This window comes from Lineus longissimus, chromosome 10 (assembly GCF_910592395.1).
Source record: "Lineus longissimus chromosome 10, tnLinLong1.2, whole genome shotgun sequence".
Lineage (NCBI taxonomy): Eukaryota > Metazoa > Nemertea > Pilidiophora > Heteronemertea > Lineidae > Lineus > Lineus longissimus.
In genome coordinates this window covers 13,247,982-13,260,330 of record NC_088317.1, presented here as the reverse complement: position 1 = coordinate 13,260,330, position 12,349 = coordinate 13,247,982, and the positions used below count along the sequence as shown (strand labels likewise).

General features: G+C 39.0%; 1 protein-coding gene across 2 annotated transcripts in view; it reads right to left on the bottom strand.

The window, feature by feature from the left end:
- LOC135494802 (A.superbus venom factor 1-like) overlaps positions 1-12,349 on the bottom strand; it is a 190,526-nt gene that overhangs the window by 140,850 nt on the left and 37,327 nt on the right. For both annotated transcript variants that reach the window (XM_064783090.1, XM_064783091.1), the window contains exons 16-21: positions 11,932-12,087; positions 9,597-9,732; positions 7,023-7,254; positions 4,586-4,717; positions 3,781-3,870; positions 1,583-1,676 (exon numbers count right to left, since the gene is read on the bottom strand). In XM_064783090.1, the coding sequence (XP_064639160.1) occupies positions 1,583-1,676; positions 3,781-3,870; positions 4,586-4,717; positions 7,023-7,254; positions 9,597-9,732; positions 11,932-12,087 (840 nt within the window). The remainder of the gene's footprint in view (positions 1-1,582; positions 1,677-3,780; positions 3,871-4,585; positions 4,718-7,022; positions 7,255-9,596; positions 9,733-11,931; positions 12,088-12,349) is intronic.

The following is a 12,349-nucleotide window of genomic DNA, read 5'->3' as shown; positions in this document are numbered from 1 at the left end:
GAATTATCACGCTTTTCCGATTTTGGCCCGAGTTAACTCCTTTCCATGTGGAACGATGCACTTGTAAGGCGCTTCCTTGAGCCATTGATCTACCCTGTGACTAGTGACGACTGGGTGAAGATATCGATTTTTTCGACGTCACGCTGATGACGCTTGATCATACCCCGCTACCGCGACGATTAATGAAATGACGTTGCGTCGTAATAGCGGGGTGACGTGAACTCGGATCTCGGCGTGCACTCACGTGGCGGGAAAGGTCTTTCGCGCCAGGACTTCTGCGTACTAAAATAACGAATAAAGCGTTTTTCTACTGTTTAAGAGCTGAAACAAAATTGGAAAAGCATCAAACACGTTCAGAAAAATAGTTCACCGATGAACCAGAAAAAGAACAAACATACTGCAGTAAAAAGCCGCCCATTCCCTGAAGAATGGACATTTTTGTAAATACTGGCACTTTGTTAGTGTTGAGAAATATGTTAGTCACGAAATATGTTACGGCCAGTAGGTAAAAAGTGCATTGACTAGCATGGAGTACATTGTAGTTATCGAAACTAATTTGACAGTGGCGGATCCAGAAAACTTTAATTGGAAGGGTATCAGTGGAGGTGCGATTTTAGAAACTTGGTTGGTACGGGGGTCCTGCGGAAGAAATAATACTATGAAATTTACAACAACCAAATATGCGGTTTTCCCGCCATATCTGATGTGATCTGCTTAACTTGGATTAAGCACTTTTAATTGTTGCTCTGGTGAGGAGGGGGCTCGTACTTCATGAGCCGACTTCTAAATCCACCGCTACTAGCCTGATCTTGGGCATGACACATCGTCAATATTTTCTGGATTCGAGACCCGTTTAAGGCCGGCCGTGCCCCGTGCATGTCTGCTGAGTTTGGTGTCAAAACGTCTTTTTCGTTTTGAAAGGCATATTGGTTCTATAAAATAATTTAAAAAAACTTTGCTGACTCTTGACTGAGACCACAAATTAGATCGAGTGGTTCCAATTAAGACACACATCACCCAATAACGCACAAAACCATCGGCCCTGATGATTCCTCCGACACAGCTTGTGACTAAGTACCAGTGTTGTCGTGGTTACAACCGGAGCAATATTTAATTAACCACCCAAGTGGATTATTGCCGCTGTCTTCATTGAGTAATCGATAATTTACAAAAGGTCCACAAACAAATTGTAACCCCTGAAAAAAAGAAAACATTAAAAAAAACAATTCATGCACTATTGCTATACTGCGAGTAAAGAAATAAGACTGCCTAGGTGTGTTTTCATGTTGATTCTTTTCAAGGTCCTGAAACAACGGTCGTTTTCCTAATGATAATCAAACCTGGATAATTCTTGACTTTTTACATTGTCCTACTGGAGGACACTCGCAAGGTTGTGGTGTTGGTCACACGGAATTCCTTCTTCAGAAATACATAGTACTACCCGCAAGAATAGATATAAAGACTAGCCTTTATCATTCGTGTAATAATAGACATCTAGTCATGAAACAACCTGCCCAACGCAGATCCTTACTGCACAAGTTATTGGCAGTAACTGGAGTCATTGCCAAGTGATAATTCTTACCATTCCAATCCGACGATCCACTGCCAGAATCACCCATGACGCCCTCCGGATCAATGATGTACGAATCAGTTTTACTCTTCTTCATCCCTTCATTCTGAAGACAAAATCGTCAACGGAAATAAGATTATTAGCTTTATAAGCGGAAACAAGATCGTTAAAGAGACGGTCCGGTAATGGTCTCGCTATACATTGTTCTCTCTCAATTATTTCTTAAAACAGTGATGTACTCTGTGGATGTGGCGATTGATCCAAAAATGTAGCTTACTACAGTTTGTTTTTGTCGGACCTACATATTTTCAAATTTGTTTACGATTACTTGATATTACCCAAACTAGAGTCATGATCAGGGGGTTGTGATGTTGTCTTGATTTTGATGATTGGGACAATCTGGGTGATATGGGTTGATTGGTCTGAGAGGTTGTGACTGGAAAAATCAAACTCCACTCCAATTTGACGAACTATTTCGCGAATGGTGAAGAGGCAATGGCGTTAAGTTACGAACTTAGTACAACAAATGCCGCGAGCATAGTGTGTGGTAGCACCAGACGGAGGAAGTAGTTCGCCTAGGGTTTTTTCGACACCCTCCGCACAGACTCCACTCGTTCCGGAACACTCACTTACTTGTTAATCTGCAGTGGTTAGCCTGTTTTTATTGCAGTAAAGAAATGTTAATCGGGATTTTATATTATATTTTATATTTGCCCCGTGTATTCATATAGGGAGCTGTGCGCTACTTTGCGCCCAGTGTTTGGGTCGGGTGAGGCGGTTTTGTTATTATGTGACGTGTATCACGTGATGAATTCCCATACGGTACTTCGAAAAAATAAGAGCGATTAACAACGTAAGGTGAAAGAGTACGACCAAAATAAAGGGGGAAAATTGCGGAGATGGATGAATGCTTTAAACATAGTGGTCCCAATACTTTCCCGGCTTATTTTTGTATAATCCCACACTTTCGATTTAATAGATGGCCCCATATGCAAATCAGACCTGCTGAAATGGCCCCTTATGTTAATGAGTATGCCCATATATAGAAAGAACAAAAAATGCTATTTTTCCGAGATCACTGCAAAGTTTACCCATTTAACCTGGCGAGGACCATCTCCATATCAACCACGACTTTCAGGAAAAGTTTCGAGGTCATCCGATCTGAACTGACGGAGGAGATGTGTAACAAACTATTTCAGCTCTACGTCCATTATAGTGGTTGTGGCTGCCGAAATGGACTTCATGATGATTATGTTATTGTTTTTAGATTTAGTTTGAATTTAGATTGATTAATATTGGTATATAAAGTTTATGTTTTATAAATGAACAGGAAAGTCTTCACTTCCGGGCATCCGTGAGAACGATTGAGTACGCTCGAGTAAAGTGAGCCTAATTAGATCTGACAGTTTAAGGAAGTGTCCAGGATCTGAAGTTTATTGTGCGTGGGTGGAGAGGAAATCTGTATATTGTTATAGTAATGAAAGACATGCTTATTCCAAGGTTATTGTGTTGCTAGGCCTGGCGGCAGATCAAAAAGAATGCCTTTGACTGACCCATTGCCGCATCTTGCGTGGGCGGATGACTTCCGTTCTCAGAAATAAGTAACCTGCTTTATCTTAAGAAATATTTGTACGATTGTAAACTCTTGGTGGTCCTAACAGGGCCTGGTCTCTCCGAGCCCCTCCTACTCACACCCACGCTTAGCATAAATGATGAAATCTTAGTTAGAAGTAGTTTAGTGTAAAAGTAAATTCTGAAGTGTTATGACCTCTCGTGCTCCGTGAATGTATCAGCGTTGATTGCAAATATATTGTTCCTTGATGAAGTTTAATACACGGATTATATAGTAGAACTGAAGTTGTTTGTGATTCCTCGTTACTAAACAGCCAAAGGATGTATGGACTCCCCCGACAGAGCAGTGGTGATACATGTTTATCGATCAACTTTGTTAACGGACGATCATTAACTTCAATAACGGACGTGCAAGATCTATCCAAGGCAATAACTTTATCAACTGATCGAAGTAAGATCATCTGGGTGTCCTCTACTGTTTCTCACAAAATAATTAATTAGATCGGAGAGAAACTACTCAATAAATTCTCACAAATATCTTAAGGCATCATTTGCACTTTTTAGCCATCCGAAACATGAACGTGTACCTTGAGCATTAATTGTCGTCTAAAACAAACCGTTGCTATCAAATTACTTACATCAATTCTCAGTTTCTTGCTAACAATGTCACCATTTCGCTTACTCAGGGCTTTCACAGTTATTTCAGCAGGTTCGTTCAACGTTGTTGCCTTTAAAGAGAACGAAACAATGCAATAAAGGCAGATTCGTTAGTATGGTTATCCTGATTCATGCACGCGATGCTTGTTAAAAGCGTTAAGGCGTTGGCCCATTGAAATAAGTTTCGATCCGCTACTATACGCTGTACATGGATCCTATGTGCGGCCTCGAAAAAGACCAGGAGTTCCAGCCCTACGCAATTAAGTCCACTGTGCGTGCAGCTCTTGCGTAGGCGGGTATTTAGCGCCCCCCGTGTTGAGCTGGATAGCTGTTTTCGGGATGGCCAGACTATCTGAGCGCTATTTTTAGGGTTACCAGACGTTCAAAAGGTACATGTCCTAAGTTATTTTCGAATCGGCCAATCACTGTGCGTATGGTAACTTGTGACGTCAGGTGGCACGTTGAAATAATTCTTAAGTTGTTTACTTTCGGTTTGGCGAATAAAACGCCACCATTCGAGGTCAATTCCCGTCACCCTCGTAGTGGGGTGGGCCATAATTTATGTTCGTCCTCCTCTATTTCTATAGTCTTAGTATACGATATGTTTCTGCAGGTGTTTTGCTTTTTTCAATTCTGTTTTAAGTCTGTGAAAATATTAGCTATTAGAAATACTAATTTTTTTTACTGTCAGCACGAACACGGCCTTAGCTTTAATTACCCCAGGAAACCCATGGTGTGGTGGGTAAGATGAGAAGAAACCAGAAATATAATGCATTCGAACTTTACCTTGAGTGGAACAATTGGGAAAATCACAGATTTGGCTGATTTTGCATCCACATTGATCACTTGCGGCTGAGTGTATTCCCCACGCGCTGCATTATAACATATGTTGTCGCTTGCCTTCAGATACACCGTCACCTGAAAAATATGCAATTTATAAACCTTATTCTAAAACATCTAGATTTATAATGAACCGCCGTTTACAGTGAGCTTGTGCTATGCGCCTACCAAGCCTCGTTTTGAATTCATGAACGGTTACGGTTGGGTTGGTGCAAAACATGGAAGAATTAAAAAAGTATTTTACATATATATGTAAAACGACATTATTCGTTATCTAATTTGAGATGTTTTAGAATAGAAATTGATACCCCACTGTTGGTATTGATTGTCTCACCAAGTGGAGCTGAAATGTTGGCCAAAACCTCGGCTACGTACGCCTCTCGGTTTTGGTCTACATTTGAGCTCCACCCAAGCGGTTTTGGTGAGACAACCACCTCCAGTTCAGTATCAATTCCTTAATTATAGCCACCGTATGTATCATAGTATACATATGGGGTTATCCTTTGGGACGTTTTGATTAGTTATTTTATGTACGTGTACATGTCAGGAAGGGTAGTTGATATAACTTGGAATCAGTGAAACCATGTTACCTGTGCTAAACCATAGAATCAGTCCTAAAAATGCATAAAAACATGAAATAATGCCATTGGAACCTAAGGTGGTTACGAATCAATATTTGGAGCTTATTTTTACATGATCAGATCGGAATTTGACGGTAGTTTAGAAATCAGTCGCATTTCCGATTCAACAATCTATATTTTAGAACAACCCGGTCATACCTCGCCTCCAGTGTACATTACTGATCTCCCAAATATGGGCATGCACGTCACGACACGCCCACCACTCACCCATAATATGGACCAATCAGCGCTCTGCTTACTACGCCACCACACTGGGCCTATTTGAACTACGAAGCGGTGTGATCATACAGGGTGATACAGAGAAGATTGACTACATCATGCAGTACCGGCTGGCACATATCTGTACATCATCTTAAACATGACAAGAAACGTATAAGTAGATTTATTACCGAAGGTTTTAGCCGGGTTTGGAGATGAGAAATGAGAACGAATTCCTTCACGGTGAGCGATTTCGTACATTTTCATGTATCGAGGGATGTATATAGAGATATTTTCGTGATGTCACCAGTTCTAAGCGGACACATTTTTGTAGTGATTCCCGTGTACATGTCCTATCTACCAAGCTTAATCAGAGCATTATTATATACAAAATGATTCTTCTAATAGAAACGTTATATTTTAGTATGGAATACAAAACAATCACAAAACCTTTCTTTTTGCAATTGCGGCCCGTCATGAATATAAGTTTATTTTTTAACGACAACAACGCATTTCAAATGCATTCCATGATGACGTCATCCTCCACAAAAAGGTGGTTTCTGGAACTACTGGCAAATTGCTATCAATAAAGTCAGCTGGGACGAGACTGGCAGTTGGAAGGGTATAAATTGTGGAAGGAACGCACCCGATTTCACGCGGTACTTGCGCAGTGATTCCACGGTTTAGTACTGACTATTCCATGGTTTAGCACAGGTAACCTGGTTTCACTGATTCCAAGGAACTTGATATGTATGTAAAACTATACTGTGTAGTATACTCTAGATTCGGAGTTCTAACATCACTGGTTGGGACCGCCTACATGATAAGTATGCATGGTCAGGTTCGGTGCAGTTCAGTGTGACTGGCTGGAACAGAAAGAAAGGGGACGTACTTTGAAGGGTAAACAGACCACCATTGACCCAATCTGTCAATTATGAACCTACCTACATCATTATCGTCCAATGAATAGTGATTGAAATTAACACAATGCCAGCATAACTCTCAGCCAGCTGTCTGTTGATGTTGAATAGAATGGATACATCCTTTGTATTATCTATATGTTGGGCTTGGCCTTAGCCTCATATGGGTCGGTCGCATAGGTTCGCACCCAGTGATGTTAGAAATCCGAATCTAGAGTATATACTGTGTGCTGGAACAGTGTACTTCATACATATCTAATAAATGCAAAACATGTGAATTATTATAGCCTTGAACAATATTGTACCTCCAGAGAATGTTGAGGTCATTGGTATCACCAATGGATTTAGACATTTTAAATTATTGAATTAAGTTATCTAATAGATATTACCTGTTGGCGTATGTATTTTCAAGAGCCCAAGTCCCAGGAGCGCTTGAAGTTATAATAATAATAAAAAGAGGCCAAGTCAACAAAGGACATGTCAGAAATTATGACGTCGTCGTCGTAATAACGATCATGATCATCATGATCGCCATCGTCATCATCTTTTTCATTTTCCGAAAGGTTATCGTCCATCGTACCACTGCCACTACAGAGATTTAAATCAAATGATATCATCACGTACTTCTTCTTTTCTCTCAAGCAAATTATAAACAGTTGCCTTGACTTCAAGCTGCTCAGTCCTGACGGCAGTGTACGGGAGATCGACGTGGACGAAGAAAACCTTCTTGCTGGTGATGTTGGTGGGCACAGCCACACACATGCCTTGCTCTGGCGACACGCTCACTCCGGAGATCACCCACGTGGTCACAGAATCTGGGAGTGCATATTTCAAATCAATGTTCGTTTCATTTGGGCTGAAAAACAAGAAATCCGATTAGTTTCAGTCTTAAAAAGATAGTGCCGCGCCCACCCTGTTCCGCATTGTCCCGATATGGCCAGATACCTAAATTCCCGAACGAGATGAAATTGCACAATACTATTTCCTATTGTAATAACTTGCTCCATATTTTATTTATTTATTTATTTTATTCGTACACTTAAAGAGTACACTTTAACACTGGTTGAAGAAGTTTCGTGCAGCGTGCTTATTTACATGTTGTTGTTATGTGAAACACAATAGGATAGGATGGGTGCAAAGATTATTACTATCATGACCATTATCTATGAGCAGGCCAGCCAGGTTATCACATCTGACATTTCGTTTCGTTGGAATATACTATAGTATTTCCTGTCCCTCATCATTAACACCTCTTTAAGTATTTTAGCTGTGTCATTAGTTTGGACCATATACAGCTGCCTTATCTCGCCTATCTTTGGTAGGTTATGCTTATTGATATCGAGTTGTCCACAAATCATATTTATGTTTCTCCCCACATTGGCCTCAAGTCGGCTGTTGCGCCATTGTATAAACATATCAAGTCTTTCTGTACTAAAGAATAAAAAATGAGTTTTAATCACATTGAATAGGAGTCTATATTCTTCCGAGAAATCGTCGCATATCCTCAGCATTTTGCTAAGACCATGTCGTGTTGGACACATCAGCACAACGTCATCTGCGTACGCTAGGGCACCTAGAAACAATTGACCTATATAACATCCAAATCCAGATTTCTTTAAGTTTTGTAACATTTCTTCCGTGTATATACTGAAAAGAATGGGTGATAAAACCCCGCCTTGTTTGATACCATTCTTCACATTTACATTTCTACTTAGTGCATCGCGCCATCGAATTTGTACATGCTGACATGTATACAATGTAGCCAGAAATTTTCCGATTAAGGGACAGCACCTTTTTTTATAAGCAGTTTAAACAACCGGACGTATTCCACCCTATCTAGGAGTGCATATTTTAAATCAATGTTCGTTTCATTGGGCTGAAAAACAAGAAATCCGATTAGTTTCAGTCTTAAAAAGATAGTGCCACGCCCACCCTGTTCCGCATTGTCCCGATATGGCCAGATACCTAAATTCCCGAACGAGATGAAATTGCACAATACTATTTCCTATTGACATAACTTGCTCCATATATGCGAGTAGTGAAATAACTCTCCAAGAAGGCCTACCACTTACCTCTTCATGGCACTAAAATTTCGGCCATAAAGCATTTTGATATATATCAGTAAAGTTGTTGTCAAAAACTCGCACTGTGACAAGTTAGTTATGGAGGGAATTTAGAGTGTCTGTCATCATCACTTAATCTGGACAACATTTGGACAAAAATTGTGTTTGTGTTTTTTTTGTGACGTCAAAAATCTGTCGAAAGAATGAATAAATTGACGTCGAAGCACTGTCGAAAGCCTATACGTGTAAATGTTTTGAGAGAATTACTGTCAAATATTTGGCAAGTGAATGTTTTAATTCTGTCGATATCCTGAGCAATCTACATACCCCCCCCCCCCCCATCACGTGCGGGATGAAATGTCATCGTGCATGATTTATATAGTTACATAATACTTTTACAGTCATAATACTTTGAACATGGGTTGTTAAGGGAACCATCAACGCCGGCTATGAGCAAAAAAACGTGATTTGAATTCTCAATATATTTTATAGGACAAAAATTAGATCAAGATTTGAAATAAAGTTCGATTTAACTTTTATCTTGACACGAGGATAAGATTTCAAACTAAGAAACAAAATATTGTTCAGCATTCACCAAATCAACTAATTTACTAAATATGGTGCCACCGTCCTGCGAGGATTTGTTCTTTGCGAAGCAATCTGATTGCAATGTAAAATCAAATGGAAGAATTGAGTCATGTAAAATCGCATTCCGAAAAAGAACTGCATAGTGGAATTTGAAATGGTGCATTAAGTTTTTCAGATATGTATCATGGAGGAGATTTGTCAATGAAATGGTGCATTAAGTTTTACAGATATGTATCATGGAGGAGATTTGTCATTAATTTGAGCTAGTCTGGACCATTTTAGACATGTGGCGTGCAATTGCGGTTTCTGTATCATTTTCCTGTAACAACAACAATTAGCCCTTGGTTGAAATAAAGTGCTCTAGTCTCCACCATTAAAGACTTGTGGCGTTATTGAAGTTTCTCTCTCATTTTCCTGTAACAACATGAACTAGCCCTTGGTTGAAATAAATTGCACTTTTGTACCAAAATATTTGGCGATCGCGTGATGACTGGTAAAGCCTTGTGCTGCGAAGCATGACAACTTGAAATGATGAAAAGAAACTCACCCAAAATGGAGGAGTTCGTTGAACCATGTTTCTTTGAAGTCTTCTCTATGATCAATATTACTCTCATCATACCCCGGCTGATTATTGACATCGCCATCGGCGCTGCTCGATCTACCACGGCCACCTGCAACTCTGCCTGGAACAGAGAGAGACAGAACACACAATTTGTTATTTTAATTTGTGCTAATTCATGGTAGGTGGTGGCGTCATAGCAATTATCCCGGACTAAGGGTGGTGTTTTTTTTAAAAGGGGGGGTTGCACAGATATTTTGTCAATTTTTTCGTGAAGATAAAACCTTTTCTAGCATCTACGCATACTTATCAATCTACTTCCTACATATACGGAAGCTCTCACCTTTCCCATTCATTTTCAAAATTCTCTCAGAAACAAATACTATCAAAAATCGCTAACTATTGTTAACATTACTTTTTATTTTCTTCAAGGTTGCCTCTTCAATATAGATTTGCGAAATGAAACACTAAACATTTACCTGTACCATACAATTTTATTCGAAAAATATTTTAGAATTTTACCTATCGTTGCAATGCATTTTGCTTGCCGACTTATCGCCGATGAATATCAGTCCTAAAGTCTCCTCCTTTCAGGATGGATATACACACAACGACGGTGGATCGGCATGAGCATTTGGCAGCACACAGTTTCGGTTAATGGCCTATTATCTATTTATTTTCATATGGTTTTAAGAGATTTTAGCTTATATTATGGTGCAGGATCCGTTGGAGTCGTCGTCGTCGTCCGTTAGAAAGGCACATTTTGTAACTGTTGGAGCTATCGACTTGAAACTTGGTACATAATGTTCCCCTATGTAATGACACCTGGGTGACTAAGTTTCGGTCCGATTCAATTCCTTATTTTGTCACCAGGTGGCTAAAACCGAAAACACAAAGTTGCTATGGGCTCTGTCATCACCAAATTTTAATGAATGGAACATGTAATGACGATACATGACATATCACACGGGTTTTTGATTTGACCTACTTTTCAAGGTCACAGAGGTCAAACTGCGTAAATTGGCCAATAATGGCATGTTTCGTACTACTGGAGTTATTGACTTGAATTTGGTACATATGTAGCACTGCGTTATGAAACTTTGTAGACTAAATTTCGGTCCGGTTCGATTCCTGGTTTGGCCACCAGGTAGCCAAAAACGAAAACATGACATGATGTGAGGGAGGTGAGCACAATGGGCCTAGCCATTTCATTAAAACTTATTTCCAAATAAAAGATTTCGTTCATGACATTTGCTAAGGTCTTACATAAAAAATCCTGAAGTCACATGTTCAATACATTACTCTACATGTACCATTTTCAAATTTTCCTGTTGCATTGCATTTGCATAAAAAAGACAAACTTTTTCTTTCAAAATCTATCAGTCCCATACATTATGTTGATTTGTTTTCTTCTCAATCACATCTGTTTGATAAATGCAAGATACATTTACAAAATATAATTAGAAAAAAACACTATCGATATCACCCTCCAATATACAAGCCTAATGCATATTACCCCCATGTATATGGCAATCACATTGTAAAGATGTTCATATGAATTTGTTAGATAGAGCGATTTACAGTAAAGGTGTGAAATGTCTTTCACAAAATGTAAGGAAGAGAGAAATCGGCAAAAAATTAAGATTGCATTTTCTGTTATGTTATTGTGAACTAAACGAATGCGAAACGGATCTATAGATGAATGCTATTACCACTTGGAATAGTAAAAAAGGGGTTACTGGATAGCAAAAAATGTATTTGTTGATACATAATTGTTTATAATGAGGCAATTAAATTGAGCGGAACATATAAGAAAATTTAAACATGATAAATAGCAGTCAATAAATTCAAAAAAATTCGAGGACTTCGAAAACATGATGCGATATAATAATAATAATAAACTGTATTAATCACTCCTTGAAAACTTACATAATCATTGGGTTTGACAGTAATAAACATGGCATATAAAAGGTCGAATTCCTATCATACCTCAATTACATGTGAATTCTGAAATCTTTCTGAAAAACTTGCAATGACTTTATTGTAAAAATGTATCGAGTTATAATTTTCATAAAGCAAAACTAAAATACTCGTTGTCAAGGAATATCAAGCATGGTAAATTTGAGAAGAATTTTGTTTTATTTACTTTTTTTCTTGGGGGTGGGGGGTTATTTAATTGCTGTTATATTCTTCTTTTTTTGTTGTAATGTGGTGGGCGTATAGTAATTTCAAAATTCTGCTTTCTCAACCATACATGATACATATGCGAAATTTTTTTATTCCTATAACGTGACGCAAAGAAAACTGAAACGTTTGAACTTACTTTTTATTGCATTACAGCATCGCATGTATGCTCGAGTGCATGACTGACTAGTCGATCCGTCTTCGCTGGCCAGATGTCGGCATGACTTTGTCGAGTTGACACTGTCTTGTACTCCCCGGTTGCAGCATATCTTATCCTGGTTACGAAGGACAGCCACTGAAAGGTGTGAAGAATGTCTTACTACCATGCCATGAGCTCTTTTACTTTTAGCGTACACTATAACACTTTTACAATATTCTTCACTGAAAACCCCTCTTTGAGTCAAAGCGATGGGGCTGGGTGCATGTTCAGCAGATACAGATGATGCAATTTTTCACCAGGGGCGTGTGTAATGTACTGTATTCGTCTCGATATCCGTCAATACGGACTGAACATCTCCCATTGATCCCTACCATAATTATGAATATTTTGATTCGTC